This window comes from Crinia signifera, chromosome 4 (genome assembly GCF_055691185.1).
Source record: "Crinia signifera chromosome 4, ASM5569118v1, whole genome shotgun sequence".
NCBI lineage: Eukaryota > Metazoa > Chordata > Amphibia > Anura > Myobatrachidae > Crinia > Crinia signifera.
Window position 1 is genome coordinate 241,751,798 of NC_139220.1, and position 26,522 is coordinate 241,778,319.

Consider the following 26,522-nt stretch of genomic DNA (forward strand, 5'->3'; position numbering starts at 1 on the left):
GGGATGCCCAGCGTTTCCTGGGTGTACCCACAAAAACGCTGGTTGTGCCCAGGAAAATGCTGGGCATCCCCATGCGAATGCAGGCAGCTGCCTGCCGGGGGTGGGCGACTGACGTCACAGGACATCAGACGCCTGCTCTGTTCTCGAACCCAGACGGCACAAGACTGACTTATATTTGCGAACAGGGGAAAAATTATTTGATGGTCAGTGACTATCAAATGATTTTGCCCCCGTACGCTCCCCTGCGAATGAGTGTTTATGCAAAAAAAAAAATCGGCGTGGATATTCGGACAGGGGTGGAGGGCAGGTATTCGCTCACCCAGCAGGTGGCGGTAGTTGGCTCGCTTAGCCGCAAATCTATGCTGCTTAGCGAGACAACCAGAATCAGGCCCATAGCACATTGCATACTTATTGTACTAAATACGATGCGCTCTAGTTACAAAAAGTCCAGAGAACATCGCTCCATGTATGGGCACCTTTAGTCAAATGCACACTCTCATCTCTTGTTTTGGACAGACAATGTATTTCACAGATGTCAGTTCACATTTATCTATGCATTTTGTAAGTTCTTCCATAACAGTACATTAACAGCACTGAAATTCACTTGAAATATATTTTGATTATCATCTTTTCATGTCCAAATCCTAAATAGTGTTTAAGTTTCTTAATTGATTATATTTTGAAGAACAAATTTGGGTTATTGTTGATATTGTCAGGTCATCTTTGATAATGACAATTCTATTGTAACTATGGGCCTTATTCTAGTTCACTCTTTCAGACAAAATCCTTCTTAGATGGACAAAACCATGTGCACTGCAGGTGGGGCAGATGTTACTTGTGCAGAGAGAATTCGATTTGGGTGGGGTTTTACTTCAAAGTGAGATCTATATTGCAGTGTAAAAATAAAGCAGCCAGTATTTACCCTGCACAGAAACAAAATAACTCACCAAATCTAATTCTCTCTGCACATTTTATGTCTGCCCCCCTGCAGTGCACATGGTTTTGCCCATCTAAGAAGGATTTTGTCAGAAAGAGTGAACTAGAATAAAGCCCTATGGTGGCATCTTTAGTACCATTGTATTGTTAATGATTATTATTACAAACTACACAGTATTAAAAATTAAAATGTTAGTAAGATCTTCACGGTTACCTACAACCGTCCAAGCTGAAATATTAGTGACTACCAGAAAAGATTTGACTTTTTTGGCATAGTATGAAGTTATTTGGTTAATCTAAAATAACAGTATCTGGATAACATCAAAATACCTTGGGAACCATTCATCATTCATCACATTTGAAGCAGGATGTGACTAATGATGTATTACATTCACCCTGAAGGTACAAGAGCACATTCCTGCATTAGCAGTCTCTCACTTACTCTGTCTACTGACCAGGGCCGCCGAGAGGTATGCCGGGCCCCGGTAAATTGGGGTTGTGGTCTAATCACGGGAGGGGTGGCCACCTCCCGCAATTAAGCCACGCCCCCAAAATGATTAGAGGGAGATTGGAAAAACCCTCTAAAGTCGAGGGGGGGGGGGGGGGATTTTATTATCCCCCACCCCTTCAGCAGCAGCAGCACACATGTACAGCATGTGCTATGCTGACAGCAGGCTCAGCATGAGCCCTGATGCTCATGCTCAGTCTACTGTCAGCACACCACATGCTGTACGTGTCTTCTGCAGCTGCTGCCTGGGAGGGACGGAGGGGGTTAGACCAGGGCCCCCGCCAGGCGTCCCTGCTACTGACCACGCTTGTGCGATACCCATTGGTTTGGAAAGAATTCACCCCCAGCAAAGTCTAGCCCATGGGCTACAGAAGCATAACAACATTTTCAGATGGTGTTATCTATGGGGGTCAAACTTGCAGATATCCATCGTGGATCCTCTTTTATACATTGGAGTGAATCTTAAAAGTTGCTGGTATAAAAAAAAGAACAAACAAATGTTTGATGCCACATATAGGCCCCGTAGATTGAAATGATTGATGTAGTGTAAAATGAGGAAGTGGAGAGGACAGAGGGAAACATGTTTGGTGTTCCCAAGTTGCATTGCATCAGCAAAAGTCATTTCCAGATAATATAGTTTGTGAGGTTAAAAAAAAAGCCATTAGTTCATCAAGTTCAAACTTGATCTACTGCTGTGGTGTAAATGGCCCAGATGAGGTTATAGTCTATTCATTATAAACCAGCATCCCCGAAGACCTAAAGGGGGAAATTTACTAAGAATACGAATAGAAAATTTCATATTCGTATTCTGAATACGAATGCATACAACAGCTACCGCCATAGTATGTCATTCTACTATTGTAAAGTGCAACGGAATCTGCTGCGCTATATAAGAAACTGTAAATAAATAAATACATTTACAAATTCGTATTCCGGAGGCAAATTTACAAAGCAGTCGTCTTTGACTGATTCATATTTGCCGATGTCCTATGGACTCGTATTTAGCGGCCACATATACGGCCGCTAAATATAAATTCGTATCGGCAGCCTGCACGGATCAGTCAGATCCGTGCAGGCTGCAGTGTAAAAAAAAAATAGAAAAAAATAATTTAAAAAAATGTCATGGGGTCTCCCCCCACGGCCGTATCCAGCCCCAGGCTCAAAGAGCCGGTCCTGGTTCCCAAATTATGAGAGATAAAATGACTAGGGGTCCCCCATATTTTGTGAACCAGCAACAGGCCCAGCCGGCCAACAGGGTAATGGCACAGCCGAGGGACACATTTATAAGGTCCCGCGACCAAAGCATTACCCTCTGACTGGTCAGCCTGGGCAGGGGTCCTATTATTGATATTATGGCACAGTGACCAGAACTGTACAATGTATTCTAGATAAGACCGTACCAATGATTTAGAAAGTGACAAATTACACTATCTTCCCTATCTTCTATGCTCCTTTTTATATATGTTAATACCTTATTGGCTTTCACTGCTGCTCCTTGACATTGGGTAGATCTGCTAAGTCTACTGTCAGCGAGCAACCCCAAATATGATTTTCAAATCAAATCAAATTTTATTTGTCACGTACAAAAATCATGCATTGTACAATATGTAGTGAAATCCTTTCTATACAACTGTCCTACATTACGATAATTAGATCGGCTGAGGAAGAGTATAGAGAGAATGTGTCGGGTAGGTCTAGAAAGAAAGAAAGAAAGTCCCGGTACTAGGAGGTCTGGTTGAGGGCTCTAATGGCCTGCAGGAAGAAGCTCCTTCTCATTCGCTCTGTGTTTGCCTTCAATGAGCGGTAGCATTTCCCTGACCGCAACATAGAGAAGAGTCTATTGTTGGGATGGCTGAGGTCCTTCCTTATCTTCCTGGCTTATTTTCCCCATTTAATATATAGATTGCAGGCTTGTTTCTGCTCCCAAAATGCATAACATAACATTTATTAATATTAAACCTCATCTTCCTAGTTTTCCGCCCAATCCTCCAGTTTATTAAAGTATTTTTTGTAGGGAGACTACATCCTGATCTGATTTAATTACCTTTACATAGTTTAGTGTCATCTGCAAAAATTGTCATTGCCTAGGTCATTAATAAAATATCTACTGTGTGCAATGCAATGCAATGCAATTCACATGCACAATATAGTCACTTTTTCAATAGCCTCTCACTATTATACAGAGTGCAAATCAGAACTTGGAGGAGTTGCACTAAAGTAAAAATGCATTAAAGACCCAGTTTTTTTTTATTTTTTACAACATTTCCCGATGCACTAAACTCTGCTTGCCAGGGTTTCACTGCGCAGGATATTGCATGGGCATAAATCTTGTCGGTGCAAAAGATGCCATTGCTATAGGGCACAGAGGTTTGGGGGACCTTGACCTAGGGTTACCAACTCCTTTAATTCGGGACACATATCAATTACACAGGTTCTGTAGCTGGCTTTCACCTGGTTTTAAACTCTCACACTTCAAGACTCCATTTCACATTGTTTTAAACGGCCACAGAACCTGTGTAATTAATATGTGTCCCGGATTAAAGGGATGAGTTGGTAACCCTACCTTGACCTATGGTATAAAGTTGCATACCAATTTGCCAGATTTGCTTGGTAAGCAATAAAGTTTAATCCATTGTCCATCCTGAATTGTGGGACATTACAATTTCACTGAGAGGAGTGTTTAGTGGAAGTTATGCTGCTATGGGGGTACTGTAATCTGACATAATATGAACTGGAGGCAACTGTACTGCATCATAATCTGATCTGAAAAGAAACTCACCTATTCATCAAAGCGTACCCTCCTGCTGCATAAACTAGTCCTGAGGCTGGTTCTCCGACCCCCTGCCTGGTTACATCCTGCTACCTAGCCACCGCCCACTTGCTTGTAATCTGTCTGTCTCCCCTTCCTACTAGATTGTAAGCTCCTCAGGGCAGGGCCCTCTTCCCTCCTGTTGTCATAGCGCTCTCCTCATCACATTGCACTCATATCTCTCCCATACTCAAACACTCAGTGAACATCTTTGAGCGCATACTCATCTCCATCATTGGCCTTAAACCTCTAGTTGAATGTTAATTGAGTCCTCACTACTTATATTTAAGCTGTAATGTGTATTGAACTGTGGTGCTCTTTATTTGTACTCTATTTTTGTTATTTATTCAATGTAATGCCAAGTTTTGTCGCCCTGTACTGTTCCTTTGTACGGCGCTGCAAAACACTTGTGGCGCATTATAAATAAAATTATAATAATAATAATCTGCACATTGTAATGTGGAAGGGCATTCTAATGTAACAAAATAGTTACCTGGGGCACTGTAATGTGGCAGAATATGAAATGTAGGCACTATAGTGTGGCATCATATGAACTGAGGCACTGTAATATGGCATAATTTGACCTGGAGAGCACTCTATATGTGGCATAGTATAAACACGGGGCACTGTAATTTGGCATGATATGGACTGGGGGAAACTGTATGTCATAAAGTAAATTGGGACTGTATGGCATAATGTGTACTGTCAGCTTTACAATGTAACCATACACTTAATAACTTCTGCTGAAGTTGTCTCTAAAGAAGCATTTAGACTGGGTCCCCTCCAGGATGTTGCTATGGGACCCACAAAGTTCTGGTTATGCCTGTGAAGTAAGACATTACCAAGTGATCACAGATTAAGTTTCTGTATAGCTGAGATGATGAGTAGATACATTAAAGCCTGGAATAAATGCCATATACAATCAAAGCAGCTATGTTCTCTTATGGGATATATTTTATTTGTATAGTGTAATACTCTGACTATAAGTACATTGTCATTTTGTGATGTGGTTGTAGTACATTGTTCCAGCTTTAAAACTATTCTGTAATAGAATCGCGGACCTCAATATCCCCTGTATCAGTAAGATCCATTTGGAGTAGTAACATTTGGAAATGTATTACAGCTGTAGATCCTATAGCTAGCGGCTTGCCATTGACTGCAATGCATCCTGGATGGCCTGATTATAATTAGTGCTTGTACATGAAGATCCGGATTTCATTTTATGTTGGAACTCTATTCCTCTGCTCTTCTGGTCTGGCAACTTTCCCTTGTGTGAGCTCAATGCCTTTTCCGCTTTAATAGATAGAAGTTGGCTAACAAAGTCTATACATCCCAAGAATAACGTGTATGTTTATATGTTCGAACAATGCTTTCCTGACAATAGAAAGGAAACCTTTATATCTGTAATATCCCACTGAGTGATACTGTAGGTCTTCAGAGAATGAGATGAAACAATCTCAGTAGCGCACGCAGGGGGGGTTTCTGAGTACCCAGAAACCCCCCCAGGAGTCTAAGGGCCCTAGTCTGAAAGCTGAGGGTCCACTCGTTCCATGGGTAAAAGTTAAAATTTTAAAAATCAGGCCTTGGGAACCGGAGATATCTGACTTCAAAGCAGTGGTCCCCATCCAAGCCTGTTAATTGCTTTTCCCAGTCAGATATTTCAGGTTCTGTCTGACTTAGAGTTTTTCTGAGGGTATATTCCAAAAGTTGGGACTCTCCCCCTTTGAAGGACACTAGTAACTTGTCTCTACTGTTCCCAGAACCAGAGATATCAGCCTTCCAGCAGCTGGTTACTGATCCAGTTCCACACACCTGGTATTTAGTTTTATATACTCGTTGGCGGATTGCTCTGCCTCCTGAACTCTCATCCCCTAGTCCCCAATACCATTTGGTAGATGGGATTCTCTAGTTTTTAATTCCATTAAAATCTAAAAAATCTATTTTCGGGAACTGAAGATATCTGCCGTCAAGCAAGCTGTCCTCCTACCAAAAAATTATAAATAATAAGCCCACTCCATTATACACCCCTCCTCTGCATATTTAACATCCTCTACCACCCTGGAAGTTATGTATCAGGGCCCCTTCATTCAGGTCAATGCCCCCTTCTCCCACCCCATCTCCCACCATTTGTGCAGTAAAGGGGTAATTAGTGGAAATTACTAATCCAGGCCCTACATGCTGAGCGGTTGATATAATAACCCCTACCACCTGCGGGACATTAAAGCTTTCCCCACCCCTACCGCTGGAGGATCGGTAGTGGTCCCTATACATTGTTATGCCCAGGGGCCTACACTGCTGTTGATGCCCCTGTATGTATATATACTGTATATGTATATATATATATATATATATTTTTTTTTTTTATTATTATTATTTATATACATTTGGTCTATCTATAATACTTTAACTGACCCGGCATATACTGGGTCACCTAAGTGTCCATCTCCGTGCTTTCCCTCTGGAAACCCCCTTCTGAAAATCCTGCGTTTGCCACTGAATCTCCAAGGTAGAATGATTACAGACAAGATCATGATTGTAGGTAACTGAGCCAAAAGAAGTATCCAAGGGAATCAAAAAGACAAGAACAGGCTGGCTCTTCACAAATCTCAGAGTAACATACAGTGACCTCTGCACATTTCAGAAGACAGACCCACAAGACAGAGTTCTATTTGGGAACTGGAACTGATTAAAAATCTGGAAACATGTTTTGGAAACAGGATGATTTATTGAAATCATATTTTAGCCAATAAAATGAATGACAATCTGGTACTTGTGTATTATAGTGGTGCCCCCGATGTTGGTCGTGCAATGTTTTTATCGCATCGCATGCCATACACCCGATGGCATGCGATGCGATGCAACGCGATTTTTCCCCCTATATGATGAAAAATTGTATAAGCACCCTAAAGGGTGCTTTTAAGCACCCAAATGGGTGCTTGCAATGTCAAATGCACCCCCACGCCACCCCCCCCCCCCACTATAAACGTGACCCCGAAGTGTGGCTAGCGCAGCGAGCCCGCGAGGGGCGGCGGTACGCGTCCTACGACCTTTTCATACCCCCACTATCCACGTCGGCGTGGAGTTGATTTTATAAAGTGTGGCGAGTGCAGCGTGCCACGAGCCCAAAGCGTGGTGAGCGGAGCGAGCCCCGCGAGGGGATGCGGATACCTTCACAGGTATCCGCGTCTCCTCGCGGGCTTCACAGGTATCCGCGTCCCCTCGCCACGCTTCGGGCACGGTGGCACTCTGCGCTCGCCACACTTTATGAAATCAACTCCACGCTGACGTAGATAGTGGGGGTATGAAAAGGTCGTAGGATGCGTACTGCCGCCGCTCGCGGGCTCGCTGCGCTCGCCACGCTTCGGGTTTACGTTTATAGTGGGGGGTGGCGTGGGGGTGCATTTAACATTGTAAGCACCCATTAGGGTGCTTATACAATTTTTAATCGCATCGCATCACATTGTATGGCATTGTATGCCATATACAATGTCATACAATTTTAAAATTGTATGACATTGTACAACATCGCGCGATGTTGCCATTGACTGCAATGCATCCTGGATGGCCTGATTATAATTAGTGCTTGTACATGAAGATCCGGATTTCATTTTATGTTGGAACTCTATTCCTCTGTTTTTCTGGTCTGGCAACTTTTCCTTGTGTGAGCTCAATGCCATTTCCTCTTTAATAGATAGAAGTTGGCAAACAAAGTCTATACATCCCAAGAATAACATGGGTATGTTTGTTTATATGTTCGAACAATGCTTTCCTGACAATAGAAAGTAAACCTCTAGGCTGGGGCAGTATCTGTAATATCCCACTGAGTGATAGGTCTTCAGAGAATGAGATGAAACAATCTCCAAGGTAGAATGATTACAGACAAGATCATGATTGTAGGTAACTGAGCCAAAAGAAGTATCCAAGGGAATCAAAAAGACAAGAACAGGCTGGCTCTTTACAAATCTCAGAGTAACATACAGTGACCTCTGCACATTTCAGAAGACAGACCCACAAGACAGAGTTCTATTTGGGAACTGGAACTGATTAAAAATCTGGAAACATGTTTTGGAAACAGGATGATTTATTGAAATCATATTTTAGCCAATAAAATGAATGACAATCTGGTACTTGTGTATTATAGCGGCGCCCCTGATGTTGGTCGTGCAATGTTTTTATCGCATCGCATTCTATACACCCGATGGCATGCGATGTGACGCGATTTTTGCCTCCTAAATTGTATATGCACCCTAAAGGGTGCTTCTAAGCACCCAAATGGGTGCTTGCAATGTTAAATGCACCCACACGCCACCCCACCCACTATAAACGTGAACCCGAAGCGTAGCGAACGCAGCGAGCCCGCAAGGGGCGGCGGTACGCATCCTACGACCTTTTCATACCCCCACTATCCACGTCGGCGTGGAGTTGATTTTATAAAGTGTGGCGAGTGCAGCGTGCCACTGAGCCCGAAGCGTGGCTAGCGCAGTGAGCCCCGCGAGGGGACGCGGATACCTTCACAGGTATCGGCGTCCCCTCGCGAGCTTCACAGGTATCCGCGTCCCCTCGTGGGGCTCGCTGCGCTCGCCACACTTCGGGCACGGTGGCTCGCTGCGCTCGCCACACTTGATGAAATCAACTCCACGCTGACGTGGATAGTGGGGGTATGAAAAGGTCGTAGGACGCATACCGCCGCCCCTCGCCACGCTTTGGGTTCACGTTTATAGTGGGGGGGTGGCGTGGGGGTGCATTTAACATTGTAAGCACCAATTAGGGTGCTTATACAATTTTTAATCGCATTGCATCGCATTGTATGGCATTGTATGCCATATACAATGTCATACAATTTTAAAATTGTATGACATTGTACAACATCGCGCGATATCGCATTGTATCGCATACCATCGCATGCCTTTTGGTATGCGATGTGATGGACGCCGCTATAATACACAAGTACCGACAATCTCTTTAAGCAGTGAAGCCAACTCCCAACAATACATACAGGAATTCAATATAACCTTAATGTACTGTACACTTCCCCAAATTATTTAGTGACCTATTTATCAAACACTATTTGTGAGATATCCCAAAGCACCCATTTACAGGGCTACCTGCAAATATTACAAATCCCTGAATAAATCTATTGGAGCTATCTTCTACACCATAAAGTTTCTACAGGGTCTGCTTTCCAAGGTCTGAATTTACCAACTTGGCCCTGTAATCTACTGTAGCCTATATGGACCTTCTCTGCATATTCTTCAGGAGAGGATTTCATAGGTGGAAATTATGTGATTCAAACTATGAGCAGCCCAGTAATACCCCTTTTACACCAAAATCCCTGGTCGGACCCTGGTCTTTGAACACAGGAGTTTCCAGGGTTGGACCCAGCTTCATACCCCATTTACACAGCACTGTGACCCAGGTCGGACCCAGGTCTGCGCCGTTTACACTGAACCTGGGTCAGCACTGCTTTTCCCTATGGATGACATTAAAAATGTCCATTTTAGGACTGATAAACTGCCATCCAACCTTCCATCAATGATTTAAAATTAAAATTAAAAGACATGACAAGTTAGCATTGAAAAATGTTGGTTTGTTCATTTTGTAAAATATTTTTAAAAAAGTTTTATTCAGTGCTCAAGCACACATAGCATTATAAAAGTGCAGCATCACCCATGTGCTTTCCCCAGCCCCTTCCCCTGCAGCAGCAGACGGAATCTCCCATGTGCTCCCCCCAGCCCCCCCCCCCCCCACCCAAAAAATAAATAAATAATAATATAAATGATACTGCATCCAATTATGATTTCTGTGTGCACTGCCCGTATCCTTCCAGTCTGCTGTCTTTTGCCACTGCAGCGCACTGTGGAAAGGCGTCCAGCACTTCTGGTATCCTTTCAGCACTACCCGGATGTCCCAACCTGGGTTGGGACCATTTACACCACCCACGACCCAAGTCCAACCTGGTCAGGACCTGGGTAGGAGACCAGTGTTACTGGACCTGGGTTGACCCCTTTTACACCAACATTGACCTGGGTCCAACCTGGGTTATTCCTTGGTGTAAAAGGGGTATTACTTAACCAGTGTTGTTGGATTATCGGTAATTGGCTGATATAGCCATTCTTATTGTTACATGTACAGTACACTGGAGATGGAGTGGAGCTTGGGTGGAGTAAAGGTTCCATACAGCTCACCAGCTGGTGAGTGTAAGCTGCTTGTGGGTAGTAATGCAGAAATACTTGAGAATGTTGTGCTAAGCAGGTAAACACAGGTTTCTTTAGAGCTAATTAGGAGACTTCGGTCTTCCACCATGTCACTGTACACAGCCTCCCACACAGTTCCACACCTGCTCAGAAGAAATCTTGGTGGCCATTTTGGGATAGGCCATGAAGCCTCCCTGGAGAGACAGATGACTGGAGTGTGTGAACTAGTGCACTCATCTTTCAGCAGCAGCATCCTTCCCTGTTAAATTCTTCTTGCACATGTGCTGATGAATCACTGACACATGCGCAGCACCCATGCAGTGAGCAAAAGTCCCCTGAAACCATTTTACTTCTTACTGATTGCTTGGATCTCCCAGTGACTCCAGAAAGGTACATTTCTGTGAATGACAGTGTCTTTATTGCTGCAAATAGCAGAAATATGGAATCATATATATTGGGGGCAAACAGCTAAAATTAATAAATATGATCCCTAACCTCAAAATACCCCAAATCAATCCATGATCTTTAGCTGAGCCACAAATTAATCTTTAGACGGTTGTAGACAGTGCCTAATTAACCAATAGGCTGATTAGTCATTGGGACAGTGTGGGTGGGTGGGGGCGTCATCTGTGAAATACATTCCCTGCTTGCAAACTATCACCTGTTCTGTTGTGCTACAGAACCAGCTGGGCAGCCTAAAACCAAAGTCTCCTTCCTACACCATAAGCATTACATCCTACATGCCAGTTGAATAACCTTCATTACATGCACATGGGCAGTATGACTGGAGAGCCCCTGAGCGCTCATACATGTGTGTTTAGCAGTATTACAAAAGGGAGCTACTGTACATGTGTATTAGCCAAGGGAACCTAGAACCTTTGATTAGGCCTTTAGTATATCCCTTAGGCTACAGCAGACAACACCATGGGGGTTATTCTGGTTCACTCGCAAAGGCACAATCACTCTCTAATGGACAAAACCATATGCACTGCAGGTGGGGCTGATGTAACATGTGCAGAGATAGTTAGATTTGGGTGTTTTCTTGTTTCTGTGCAGGGTAAATACTGGCTGCTATATTTGTACACTGCAATATAGATATCAATTTGAAGTACAAACCCCACCTAAATCTAAATCTCTCTGCACATGTTACATCAACACTGCCTGCAGTGCATTTGTTTTTTGTCTATTAGAGAGGGATTGTGCCTTTGCGAGTTAACCAGAAATACCCCCCATATTCAGAAGGCGTAAGCTCCTGAGGGTCAAACTCTGGAGTGCGTTGCATTCTGGAGCTTGGTAAGTCTAAAAGCTTTGCAGCCAGGGCCAGTTCAAGGTTTTTTGGCTGCAATAAAGTGATACTAAACATTCAAAAGTAATGTACATTATCGCCAGAAAACAGCTGTTTTTTTTTAAATATACCACAGATATTGAAACTTAGTATGATCATAACTATCCTTGTTGGCTAGTGATGCTCTCTCTCAATATACCGAACAGTGGATTAGTGCAGTGAGGGCTATTTAAATTTCATTTTCACTGATGACGTCATGGGGACACAGGAGCAGTGGGCGGCGTCAGTGTCACAGCCGGACATGCTTCTTGAAAAAGGCATCGCAATATGCCGAAACGTGTTGAATAACTCAGTGTCTTTTATCAAATTATTGACAGTGATATATATCGGATTCCCCACAGTGGTGTGTGGCCAATACTCATACCCGGGTCACATCTTGTTTTTGGCACATATACTGTGAGGTTGTTTCTGGCTGTATACTGTCTTTTAATATAATAAAACCTTGTTTTGGATCGAATGGGAGGTCCCTTTCTTTTACAAAGAAACCGCTACGTGAGGTTCCACAGCTTTGGCATGTAAGCGTGATTCTATATGTGCACGAGTGAGGTGACCCTCAGCATCCCCTGGATCTTTTTGGAAACTTTGGGAGCACCTTTTCCATAAAATCCCTAAACACAGAGGGAGAAAGCGAACTCATTGTTACCTTTGCAATATTACACTATTGTGCATTATTTCATTTTTTTCCTCATGGTACATCTGAATTGGAGAGGAAGGTGAAGATCGTGTGGATCTACACCAACTTCATGTGTAGTTGAGGTCCTAATGTTTATCGTAGTTATAATACTAGAAAGTTTGAAAAGTTTCTCTCAGCTCCCTATGGCTATCTGACGGTGTCACATGACTGGGCAGACAGAGCATGCTCTATCCTGTCCGCATGCAATAAACAACCAGCTAATCCCTTGGTAGATTATCATTCCCAACCTAGTTTTCCCATGTAGATGATTGCTGATTTAAAAAAAAAAAAAAGACAACCTTGCAAAATTCTCCCGTGACATCAAAAATTTGGAGTATATTATATTTGGGATTATTCAGACCTGATGGTGGTTGAGTATCCCTTATCCAAAATGCTCGGGACCAGAAGAACTTGGGATAACAGATGTTATTTCGGAATATTTTTATATTTCAATGAGGTATCTTGCATTTATGTTGATTAAACACATGAAATACACACAAATATATTTTATTTGTGCATTAAACAAGGTTTAAATGGAACAAAGTTTGTGTACTATCTCAGGCACATGGGTGGGGTGTGTTGAAAATGAAATTTAAATTGCAGTTCAAAAATAATGCAGCCAGTATTTACCGGCCTGCATAGAAACAAAATAACTCACACAAATCTAACTCTCTCTATACATGTTACATCTGCCCCACCTGCAGTGCACATGGTTTTGCTCATCTTGAGAACAAATTTGTACTGCGATCAGATCCGAATAAGGGCCTTAGCCCCTTTTCTTCTTAAATATGTAACTATTTTCCCTACTAGTATTGTTATATGCAAGTATAGAGTTTTTATTATGTTGCCAGCAGGCCAGTGATTTCAAAATCAGCATGTATCCTTTGGAAGGGTCTTGTTATCTAGCTCTTGAATGTGAAGCAGACAGGAAGTGCTAGACAGTTGACATATGTGTGACCCCCTCATACCTTCACATTGCAAACCCGGGTCGGACCTGATGTGACCAGCTTCAGATAATTATTTAGCGCTTTTTAGGCCAGGGTTATTCCCAGGTTGGTGCATTTTGGTGCCTTATCAAACAACCCGAGTCAACAATGTTAAACAATGGTGACGTGAGTTTTAAAAGGACTTTCTTTGGCTCACATTCATGAAGTTTCACATGAAACAAAAGGGGGGCTGGGGAATGCTCTGAGCAGTGCAGAAATTATGGCTGACAGAGGACATGTCACAGCACACAGTCCTGACTTCATGATTGTTTCTGCTGTACTGCTGGTGAATTCAGCCTGTAATTCTTCCTCACCTCTGATGCGCAACAGCTCCCTCACCTCTTCATCACAACCATTAACCATTTTTAAAGAGCGAAGTGTGGGAAATAGCTATACTGTGCTCTCTGAATACAGTGTGCTCTGTAGAGGAAATGCACATGTGCTCAGGCTGGTGACATGGAAACAGATACAGCCAATCAACATCCCTTTTTCACAGACCCAGGTTGAAAATCCTGGGTCTGTAGCTTTTACCTATAGTACACCACGACCCAGGTGAAACCCGGGTTTAACCCTTCTTTTTACCAGGTTCAAATCGACCCCGAAATAACCCATCTGACATGGGTTATTTATGCTATGTGAAAGGGAGTATAATACCCCTTTCACATCACAAATACTGGGTCGCACCCGGGATTTGGCCATGGGTCCATCCTGGGAGAGACCCTGCTTTTGTGAGGTGAAGCTCTCACAGTGATCCACCAATAAGCTGGTGTCACCAGGGGGCGGTGGAGGAGGCAGCACTTGGAGCTGGCGTTGCCTCCTCCCTATAGTGTGAACGGGACCCGGTTAGCTCGACCCAGGTTATCCTTTTATACTGCCCAGCAACCTGGGTCCAACCCTTCTTTTAACCCGGTTGGATTGCCGAGTTGCTGGACCAGGGATTTTTCAAAAGGCCCTTTCACACCACACAGTCACCCGGGTCGACCCGGCAACAATCTGGGTCGAACCCTGGTTATTTGTGCAGTGTGTAAGAGGTATTAGTGTCATAGCCACACTCTTTATGTTGTTGTACGCAACCACTGGTTCCATGCATCTTTACGCAACCACTGTCTGCAATACAGCCTTGACCACCCTCCTGTTCCTCCCATTCACTGACCATGACCGTCTCTCACATTTCTGCTAACAAGCATCCAATTTTGTACTACAACTCAATACGTACTAAACCAGGGCACAATATATATTGACCTCAGAAGACACACAGTAAAATAACGAGGATAGTTAGGGCAAGAATATAGCATTCTGATAGTTTGTAATAGTCGATGATTAGAAAATGTTTCAATGATAACAAAAAGATGTTCAGACATTTCACTTTATTGCCAAACTGCTAAGTAATTATTTACAATCTAGAATGTCAAGATATGAGTCAATTGGTTTCCATTACCTAGGGATTAGTAAGAATGAAATAATAAGAGTATCGGTGACACAGTGTGGAATTACTGTCATTTGTGTTACTGTTGTAATACTGTATATTTCAACTAATTAAAACCTTCTGGGTTTGATCATAATAAAATGCTTATATGCAGCGGAGTCAGCTATTGACTGTCGACTTTCCCATTGTCAATGCTTGTGTCGACCTTCGAACCTTTAGTGGCCTGTGAACCTTTAGTGGCCGACCTAATGTATGGTGATCTTCATAGGGTCAAACTGTATCCCATTTTATAGACTGAGGAAATACACATTGACGTATTGTGTCACATAACGCTGTGCTTCGCAGCATAACCTACTGTCAGTGGCTTTCCCTCCAGCATGTTTTCTAGTTCTGTTTTGGTTTGCTCTCTGTCTCTGTCCTATATACAGTATAGAACATTATATATAGCCACGTTGATGTTGGCAGGCACCAGTTACAAATGTTTGCTCAGTGCGCAGTGTATTACGTAGTGTGTGCGAGTTTGAATATTTGCTTTGATCATTAATCATCGCTGTCTAACTTTGTGGCTTGCTTCCTGACATTAAACCCTTGTTGTAAAAGTGGGGTTTAGTGTAGCGCTCCGCTCCTTTGGTGTGGGGTGTATGAGTGATCCCGATTTGGAAGAATGAACAATGGGTTTTGTGTAAAACAATTTTACTTCAAATAGTGCAGTTTTAAATACAATTACATTCAAATGATACAACTGATGTTACAATTATCGCTACAATTATTGTTACAATCAATGGCACAATGGTGAGTGGTAAAAATATTTATGCAGTATATATGCAGTTTCTATATGCTTTGCCTAGGTTTCTGGGCAAGAATGTCCGACTCCTGTGAGCCCGGACTTCTGTGGGTGTGGGGGGATAGGGGTCGAGGGTTGTTCCTTCTGATGCGAATGGGTTCAGGGGGGGGGCTACAGTTCAGTTATAGATGTTCCTACGGCTGCGGCGTCCCGCTGTGCCGTTTCCTTTATTTGCTGTGCTGGTGCCCGGCTACGGAAAAGCTGCCCGTCAGGTGTTTGGGCTTGGAGGATGTTAGGGTGATTTGCCTCCTTGATGGTGGTAGTGCACTACCGCCATCACACACAATGTTATGCCCATTACACATTATGTCACACACCAATATGCCTCTTTTACATTATGCCACACATCGTAATGTGAAATTAAAGATGATATACAGTGTCCCCAGTTCATATTATGCAACATTAGAGTGCCCCCTGTTCATACTGTGCCACATTAGAGTGTCCTCCAGTTCAAATTATGCTATAAGAGCTAACATTCTGGAGTCACCCACTCCAAGGGTGAGACCCTGGGTGCGAGTCACCAACCAGGGTACTGTATGTTGAGATGTGTAGTTCCTCAGTATCTGGCATGCCACTGGTTGCCTACCCCAGAAATAGAACACCAGTTGGCTATCAATGTTTTTAACATAAGTATAGAAACCCTGTATTTAGTTGTTGAAACTGTTGATAAAGTACTGTAGCCCAAATAAATTAGGTGGCTGTGGCTGATGGGATAGCTCAAACAATATGTTTTTAAAGCTTTATGTGCAATCAGATGTAGAGGAAGTCTATACATTGTACTCTGAATACACTATATTGTGATTCCTCAGATAGCTGTTTTGGTTTTGCAAAAATTTTAGAACTGCTCGAATCCCCACCCCCCCCCCCCCCCCGCTCTCACTCTCACACACACACACACACACACACACACTAAAATAAATAAACGTGAAACAGAAGATGCCAAATGGGAGAGTTTTCCCCTTTTTTTTTAAATGGCAATGATTTACACAGCAAAATCAACCTGGTTTTGCAGTGTAAATGATTGCCGCTTTAAAAAAAAAAAGTAAAAACTCTCCCAAAATCTCTCCTTGTCTGATTTTCACACCATATTACATTTGTCCCCAACAAAAGGCCATCAACAGTGGTTTATTAAATGACTGCTTAGTAAATACAGTGTATTGGTGAGTTTGTTTGCTGGTGATGTAGGATTCAAAACCCAGTAAGAGCTTTGTAAAATAATGCACAGGTCTCATTTCTTCTCCTAGAACTATATATAAAAATAGGTATATAAGTGTGTGTGCTTTATGTGTGCCATCTTGTGGTTGTATCAGGTTATGCAATACATTGTGAGGTAGATCAAAGGGTTGCCACTAAAAGCTTTGCCTTGCTGCAGTGTTGGACAACTCCCAGCTTCTTTTCTGCTTTAATGTCATATTGTTTGTAGACTGTAGCAGAGATGGGGCTACAGCGCAGACCAAGTAATGAAGTGTGGGGGGGGGGGGGGGGCACACAGCACATACTGTATATACATGCATGTTATCATGCATGTAATATATGTGATGGATCAATCCCCTGGTTATCGTCAGCCCTGTTTGCTTCAGACGCCGCATGGCACCAAGGAATGAGCATAATCCAGTGTAATGTTAAACCGCATCTCGGACTCCTATTGGCTGGCTTAACACTGTCATAGTTTATGCTGATTCCCAGGCAGCGCTGGCGATTCCCGGGGATCAATCCAGCATGTATCTTACATGCATGATAACACATGCATGTATATATATGCTGCGTGATTCCCCTGCAGTACTTGGTCGGTTTAAGAGGCCTACTGTTATTTTATTACAGAAAAAGGTTTTTCAGTGGCAGATTTTACCTATAAGCTGCAGGCATACATTGTTGGACCCTCCCAAATATCGGTGGGTGCTCCAGCCCCTATATAAGAGCACCAATGCCACATTATTATTTATTAACAGTTATGTATAAAGCGCAAACATATTCTGCAGCACTTCATAGAGAATATTTGACCATTCACATCAGTCCCTGACCCAGTGGAGCTTACAATCTATATTCCCTACCACATATACACGCACATTCATTGTAGAGTTAATTTTTTTGGGTTGGGAGCTAATTAACTTACCAGTATATTTTTGGAATGTGGGAGGAAACTGGAGTACCCGGAGTAAACCTACACAAGCACAGGTAGAATATACAAACTCTGCACAGTTAGGGCCATGGTGGGATTTGAACCCATGACCTCAGTGCTATGATGCAGTAATGCTAACCTTTACACCATTCTACTTCTGCCATACACAGCTGTGATTTGCAGCATTAAGAAAGCAGCAGGCTACAATTACAGGATTCAGCACAAATCATCAAGTCAGTGGACTGCCAACTTCACCTAGCGATTGGGAGGTCAGTGGGGTGGGTATTGCAGGAGACTCTTCTCAGGGTTCAGGAGAACCACCAGAGATTCTGGAGTCTATCGGATGATCTCTTACTTATCTGGTGTGAGGGTCTGTCACACAAGACTATACAGAGTAAAGATGAATATATGTGTGAGGGGTTCGGTATGATTTACCTACAATCAAAATCCCGACGGTCAAAATACCGACAGCAATTGACCGACGGTCAAAATACCAACAAGGTCAAAATACCGACATGGTCAAGATACCTACATTTAAAATATAGACAGGTCAAAAAGTAGACACGTTTTTCATATTCTTTTGGGTCTGTATGTTGACATAGGTCGACAAGAACCCCGTGCTTCGGGCACGGTGCCTCGCTGCGCTCGGCACACTATTATATTTCCCCTCCATGTCCACTGGGATGGTAAAGTATGTACAAGTTGGTATTTGACCTTGTCAGTATTTTGACCTTGTCAGTATTTTGACCGTCGGTCAATGGTTGCCGGTATTTTGACCGTTGGGATTTTGATTGTAGGTAAATTGACCGCATCCCTGTGTGAGGCCCCCTGCTTGATATAAGTGAGTGGTTGTTATATAATAATATGATCTAATTAAAAGGTATATTTTATAGTTTATTTTTCTTCTGGTGCACACCTGATCTCTTGCTTAGTCCAGTCTAAAGTCCGCCATACACTAGTGCGATTTTGGCCTGATTGCACAAGATTCCGACGGATCAGGCAAAGAAATCAGGTAAAATCGGGCCAAATCTCTTGTGTTTGACATCTGCTCCGACCTGATACGCGGTCCTGTGTAATTCTGATAAATCATATGTGCTTTTTAGCACCTGCACAATATCTCATGCCACTTCACTTGAACACCCTTGAACTCCCTGAGAGTCCTTTTACATGCGATCAATCGCATGCGATTGATCGCATATAAAAAATAGCACATCAAGTGCCAAATCAGATGGAGGTCCTCCCGGTAAGCTGCCAGAGGAGCTCAAGGGAAGTCTTTAATCTACACCAGCTAACTCCACCCAAATAGCTAATGTGGCCAAGCACATTGATTCATAAACAGAATCCTTTATTATCTAAGATGCTGAATTGGGTTATGTAATAGGTTCTGAGATTACGGAACAGGTGTGATTTAAAGTGCCAATCCGTTACAAGGCCGGTTTTGCTTTATTACTGACTGTTGCTTAAATTAAGTGCAACCTTTTTATAAATTACACCAGTCCTGTAATATCAGAACCAATTACATTTCAACTTTATGGATTCACAATGCAGGGGGCATCATAGCACATTCCAGCACAAAAAAGCAGCTTATACTCTGCTATATGGCAGTTTATAAACTACCACAGCATACTGTACATTGTGTGCCCCAACAATAAAAGCTCTAAATGTTAATAATTATAATAGAGATAAGTGCAAACTCTCATATTTTGGTTTAAATTAATTGTGCTTTTATTTTGGTTTTGGCAAAACCACCCTAAAGTGTTTTGATTCGGATTTGTTTTTTGTTTAGTTTTAGATTCCTTTAAAATATAATAAATAAAAAAACAAATAAAGTTATGTAATTTGGACATGTTTACGTACCGGAATACATGTTTACATGCATTTTAAAATCCCAGTTCCATATATATGTTTATGTAGAAACTATTCCAGTGTATCTTGATCTCTGCAATATGTAGTATTGTTAGATAGACCCCAAATGCTGATTATAATCATATAGGGCTTTCACTGCTAATTATTTGCATTCTTTTTTTTGTCTCTCATAGGTGTACTTTTCATCAGCATACTGTATCTATACATTGTTCTCTTAATGTGTAGACAATGTGCTGCACAAATAGATTAGATTTAGGTTGACTTATTATTTGCAACCTTTGCACCAACTAGTTAACGTTTGACAAATTAACTGTACTACGATCTCCTGGCTGATTCTGCGGCAATATAAAACCCAGCATCTCCAGTCACTCTTCCCTTGTCACCTACTCCCAGCACGATGGCAAAGGGCTTCTTTGTTAGTAAGATTGTAGCTTTTGTTTGCATATTTTTTGCCATAGCTGCAGTGGCTACAATCATTGCTCTAGCTGTTGTCTATTCCAATGAGCTATCCAGCAATGATAAAGTAGAAAATGGAGGGTCTCAATCCACCAGCTCCAACCCTGCCCATAGCACTGCAACCACTACAACCACTACCACAACCACTACCACCACTACAACTACAAGCACACCGTCTTCTACAACACCTGCATTCAATGAAATCTGGGATAAATACCGTCTTCCAAAATCCTTGATACCTGTTCATTATGACATTGACCTCCGACCTATTTTGGAGAAAAATGAAAACGGAACTTATGTCTTTCATGGCAAAAGTGTTGCCCACTTCAGATGTGTGGAACGCACCAACCTTGTCATAATCCACAGCAATAAACTCAATTATACCAGCACTGAGCTCTGGACTGATGCTAATAGAAATATAACCCCGAGTAGAATAGATCTAGTAGAGAGGACCAATTATTTAGTGCTACATCTTAATGAAGAACTTGAAGAGAATAAAATGTACACACTTCACACTGAGTTTGATGGAGAACTGGCTGATGATCTGGCAGGATTTTATCGCAGTGAATATGTAGAAAACAACGAAACCAAGTAAGTAGCAATACAACAATACTATTATAATAATACAATGTTAATAGCCATTTTGAATCGGATAATGTTTTGCTCTTTTGATTTGTAGTATTTATGGATTTCTCTTCGTTGTATGTCGACTATAGGAGGTTGCATTTTTATTTTTAACTTTATCGGCATAATTCAAATAAATAACAATCTTAAGTAGACACAAGTAATTTGATGCTCATTGCACTGGGGGGGGGGGGGGGGGGGGTTTGTATGGCTTTCAAAATACCTCACACGTTTTAGTTGTGGCCCTGGCTTCTGCCCACACAGTTTTCTAACTAACATATGCTTTTTGTGATAGGATCATCGCAACGACTCAAATGCAGGCACCTGATGCAAGGAAGGCATTTCCCTGCTTTGATGAGCCAGCAATGAAAGCTACGTTCGGCATCACTATCAGACACAAGCCCAATTTCGTGGCACTGTCCAACATGAACAGTATCAGTAAGTCACTTAGCGCTCAGCCTTCTATGCAGCGGGATGTCATCTTTTTGCCCAGTGTATCTAAAGGTAGCATGAATTAGTAAATATATAAATATCTCTCTTAATGGATTTGGAAAAATTAAAGGAGTATATTTTAGAAGACAGTTGGGAAAGGAGGGGAAACCTTCTAGGTAGCGGTAAAGTGCCCCTAATCCTCCACAGTTAAAACATCACCGATAATGTACAGGAGATGGAAAGTAAAGAAAATACAATATGGTGGTGGTATTCACTTTCACCAAGATATCTGAGAAGCCTATTGTTGTATTCAAAGCATTCTCCATATATATATATATATATATATATATATATATATATATATATACACACACACACACACACGTGAATTGTGTTTGTATGAGGTCATTTGTGAATAGACTCCCATCAATATTACAAGCTTTTGTGTCCTCCTATCTTTAGCATGGTCTTTCTCTGACACCAGTGTTTACATGTTCTAGATGTGACCACCGAGGAATGGAATGGTACACAGTGGACTGTCACAAAGTTTGATACAACTCCAAGGATGTCCTCATATCTGGTGGCCTTCATAGTTTCTCAATTCAGTTCGATTGGTGATGATAAAGTAAGTATATCACATGTAGGCTCCCATAATAAGAAGGCAGGAGAAGTAATATATCAGGTCTGGGGCAAAAACTATGATCAGTATTTTACTGATTAACAAAAATGTTTCAAATGCAAGGTATTGTAGATATGTAATCATAGGCAGCAACTCATTTTATTGACTGTCAGATGTTTCCAGCCATAGCTTTGCAGTAGCCTCTGGGTCTGCGTGTTGGTCCTCCAAAATGAATTGCCTATGTTTAGGTTATAAAAATATTAAACATGGAATTAGGTATCCTCAGTGACTAGGGAAGTCAGGATAATATACATGTAACCAGTGATACATATTGTACTTATTTGCAGGTTAAAATCTGGGGCCGTCAGAGAGCGGTTGAGGAATACAATCAAGCAGAATATGCACTAAATGTCACCAAGCCAATTCTGGAATTCTTTGAGACATATTACAGAGTGCCTTACCCTCTGCCAAAGTCAGGTATGCCGTAACCGCCTCATTTGCATACCTTGTATATGGTGATATATGTTTTGGTACTTGTGTATTATCACGGCGCCCACATTTTCCATCGTAGCGCATTGTACAACCCAAAAATTGCGTTGCATCGAATTATTAATTGTACAGGCAGCCAGATGCCTGATTCCTATGTTAAATGCCCCCCAGACCCGATTTTTTATTGTACACCCACCCTGATGGGCAATGACTATGTTATATGCCCCCCCTCCCATTGTTAACGCCACCCCACTATCAATGCAAACACGAAGTATGGAGTTGACTTTATATAGTGTGGCGAGCGCAGCGAGCCACCGAGCCCGAAGCGTGGCGAGCGCAGCGAGCCCCGCGAGGGGATGTGGATGATTTCACATATATTCCGCGTCCCCTCGCGGGGCTCGCCACGCTTTGGGCTCGGTGGCTAGCTGCACTCGCCACACTATATAAAATCAACTCCACACCGACGTGGATAGTGGGGGTATGAAAAGGTCGGAGGATGCGTACCGCCACCCCTTGCGGTCTCGCGGCGCTCGCCACGCTTCGGGTTGGCATTGATAGTGGGGTGGCGTTAACAATGGGGGGCATTTAACATAGTCATTACCCATCAAGGTGGGTATACAATTAAAAATCGGGTCGGGGGGGGGCGGGCATGGGAATAAGCCCAAATCGGGCATGATTGCGTCGCATCGCATGCCATTACAATGGCATGCGATGAAACGCAATATTAAAATTGTAGAGTCACGCCCGGGGAAAGGCTCAAATCGGGTCCCATCACATGCCATCTCATACCTTAATTAGTGGCATGCGATGCGATGGGCGCCGTGATAATACACAAGTACCAATGTTTTTTTATATTCGATGTCAGGGCTCTGGGGTTCAACTATATTGATTTTAAATAATTGTTTAGAGTTTATACTTCATTTGTGTACCAGAATTGTTTACTTTTCCAGATATTCATTTTAATGTAAAAATATACTTTCTATGTTATAACCCCTATATATTTTCAGGAATTGCCAAAAGTTAAAGGTATTAGATAGATGTATAATATTACTGCCTCACAGCGCTGAGGTCATGGGTTCAATACCCACATGGCCCTAACTGTGCGGAGTTTGTATATTCTCCCCGTGTTTGTGTGGGTTTACTCCGGGTACTCCGGTTTCCTCCCACAATCCAAAAATATACTGGTAGGTCAATTGGCTTCCAACAAAAATTAACCCTAGAATGTCTGTGTGTGCGTGTACATGTGGTAGGGAATATAGATTGTAAGCTCCACTGGGGCAGGGACTGATGTGAATGGTCAACTATACTCTGTAAAGTGCTGCGCAATATGTATGCGCTATATAAGAAACTGTTAATAAATAAATAAATAAATTCATGTACTAACAATGAGTTCTCTATTCTAGACCAGGTGGCCTTGCCCGACTTCGGTGCAGGAGCTATGGAGAACTGGGGCTTGGTGACATACAGAGATACAGCTCTTCTCTATGATGAAAGAGAGTCTTCCATTGGCAACAAGGAGAGAGTGGTCACAGTGATAGCACATGAACTTGCGCATCAGGTTGTTCATCTTTTTATATTGCATACTGAAAGGTTTATTATAAGAAAAACATCTGCTACATGAGCCACGATATATATTAAAAGCTAGCGATTGCCTGCGGCTTTGCTCACGTGGATGTCTGCTTGATTGACAGGCAAGATTGACAGGATTGACCAATGTCTACAATGTTCCTTTAAAACTCAGATGCAATCACAAATGCAAATGTTTTCCTAATTGTAGCTTGTCAGCAATTTAACAGCACTCACCAGCGCTCAGCACTAGCTGCCTTTCTCCAGATTCCTCCATCTCTCTCAACACACACACTGGGCCTAATTCAGCATGGATTGCTAATCAAAGAATTTGCAATCCGTTAGATTATTGAAGGACTGCTTGCACAATTAGCGATTAAATATCCGTATACATATGTTGCAGAGTAGTTGCAGTTTGATTAATAGGAAGCCGGCGTTTAGGGACAGAAACATTGTTTTTTTTTTATTCTTTTTTCAGTTGTGTTTAGGCGCTGCTTTGTCATAAGGGTATCCCAAACCCATTTTGTTCATATATGTTTGGAGAATGGACATAAGTGCTGCCTGTATTCAAATGAAAATGTATTTTGTGTGTGTGTGGTGGTAAATTGACGAAACTAAGGGTAAGTATCACTTTAGATTTCACTTTACAAATTTGGACAAAAAATTAAATAAAATAAAAAAGTAAAAGATAGTGTGGAAAATTGGTAATGGGGGTGTTGAAAAGTTGGGAAAATTGAGCTGTTATAATGGTCTGTTCTGGGAGGTTTGATGGTTCCTCTTAATTGGTGTTTTACTCACACCTATATGGGGTTCCCCTTAGTAGGGAAATTTATGTCACAGTATCACTGCGGGGAGATTTCCTATTGGGGTTCAGGTGGTCTGTACTAGACTCCTTTACACTCCCATAGGTCTTTTTTCTGTGGCCTATGGTCTCCGTCGGTGACTTGGGATGAAAATGTGAATGGCATGAAAGTTAATAGTTTGATGTAATAGTCAAGTGTTGACACGTAGGAAGGGAGCCTTAGGGGCTTAGGGCGATTCACTATGAACCCCTTTACAATCCCATAGACTCTAGGTGAGCCTATGTCCTCTCCTGGCTGTGCCTATGTCTCCCTGCTTAGTTACTGATCCTGCCTGCGGCATCCCGCTGGGCAGGTGGTGGTGGGCAGTCTGTTTGGCACTCACGGTTCGTAGCCTCTGGCTGGAGTCAGTCCGTCCGGTCCTGCGTTTGCCTCTGTGGGTATTTAGTGCAGACCTCGTTTGACGGGTGGCTGGCTGTTTTCCAGCGTCTGACACTGGCCGGGTGCTGGTTAGCCGGTCTGTGCCAGTGTCCCTGTTTGCTGTACTTCCAGCTGTGACTTGCAGGCTGCTGTTCGCGGCTCGTGCGAGTATTAAGGGAATGGGTGGTGACTGCAGCTCCTTCTCCCCGGCGTGTTCTTATCTGTGCACTGATGAATGGGATATGGTTTAGGAGTTGGTGTCTTAATTTGGTGTATATAACCAATGCATTTCAGCTGTAACAGCTTTTTTCAAGGTCCATTCTACAAACATTATTGGGTTTATTTTGGCTGTGTTCATGAAAACACAGGCATGCCAGGCATTTTCAGGAGGGTCTATGACATCAGTGATGACCTCTTCCAGCCTGGTTCTAGAGCAGATTAATGGAAGCCCTACACGGCACAGATGGAAAATCTGTTCGATGATTCTGCTTTTGCGAATGTAATGCTATTTGCGATGCATTTGCAAAGGTCAGTTATTCTTTCTGTCTGGGTGGTGACTTAATGATTGCAGGCAACTGCTTTTTCTCTAACTAGTGATCCATGCTGAATTAGATCCACTGTATGCAATGCACCCTGTGCAATATACAGCACACACACTAATGACCGATGGTGTGGTGGAGGTGTGGGCAGAGGCGGAGTGGCCAGGAAAGATTTCTGGGAGGCCGACACACTTATGAGGCTACCTGTCAGCCAGTGACTTTTTTTTAAAGATGTGGCCCTGCTGAGAGTATTGGCCCTGTCCCCTTCTTTCTCGCACACAAGCAACCTTTGCCTGTTCCCAGAGCAGAGTACCTTATGCTGCAAATACTCATCTATGGCATGCACCCATACATTGGGACATCTGTTATAGAGACAGGAGTGGGCGCTATCTGGGGGTGTAACAATTTCTGGGGTGTTTCTGGGCTCCACTGGGGGAAGGATGGAAATATTTTTAATATTCAAGGGATTATGGTAATGAGTGTTTTGTCTAATTAATGGCGGCTTGGGGGCATATATTCAGTCTCAAGGGGGGAAGTGGAGTATTATGTGACATGTGGAGGTTTGTGGTTTGTCACAGCAGCTTAAAGGTCTGGGGGCCACTAGACTACCAACAGCTTCCAACCCGGTGTAGTGATGTATTAATCCTGCCTATTTTGGTGTTGGTGAGCCTACATTTGATTTGGTGCCACCCAAGTGAGGCCACGTCTACAAATTTTCCAAGGCCACTTTTAGTTCCCAATCCACCCCTGGGTGCAGAAAAAGGGGGGCTGAATACAGGAGGAAAGGTGGAGCGCAGACCAGCAGAGGTGCAGGTTCCGATGCTGGTAATAGGAGGTGCCCGGGAAATGGGGGAGGTAGGACAGCTGCTGC

The 26,522-nt window shown here is 42.7% G+C and overlaps 1 protein-coding gene across 1 annotated transcript in view; it reads left to right on the forward strand.

Moving 5' to 3' along the window:
• ANPEP (alanyl aminopeptidase, membrane) overlaps positions 1–26,522 on the forward strand; it is a 64,918-nt gene that overhangs the window by 12,707 nt on the left and 25,689 nt on the right. Inside the window, exons 2-6 of the mRNA XM_083184151.1 lie at positions 19,880–20,753; positions 21,082–21,224; positions 21,719–21,843; positions 22,185–22,314; positions 23,730–23,884. Of these exons, the coding sequence (XP_083040277.1) occupies positions 20,104–20,753; positions 21,082–21,224; positions 21,719–21,843; positions 22,185–22,314; positions 23,730–23,884 (1,203 nt within the window). The 5' untranslated portion in view covers positions 19,880–20,103. The remainder of the gene's footprint in view (positions 1–19,879; positions 20,754–21,081; positions 21,225–21,718; positions 21,844–22,184; positions 22,315–23,729; positions 23,885–26,522) is intronic.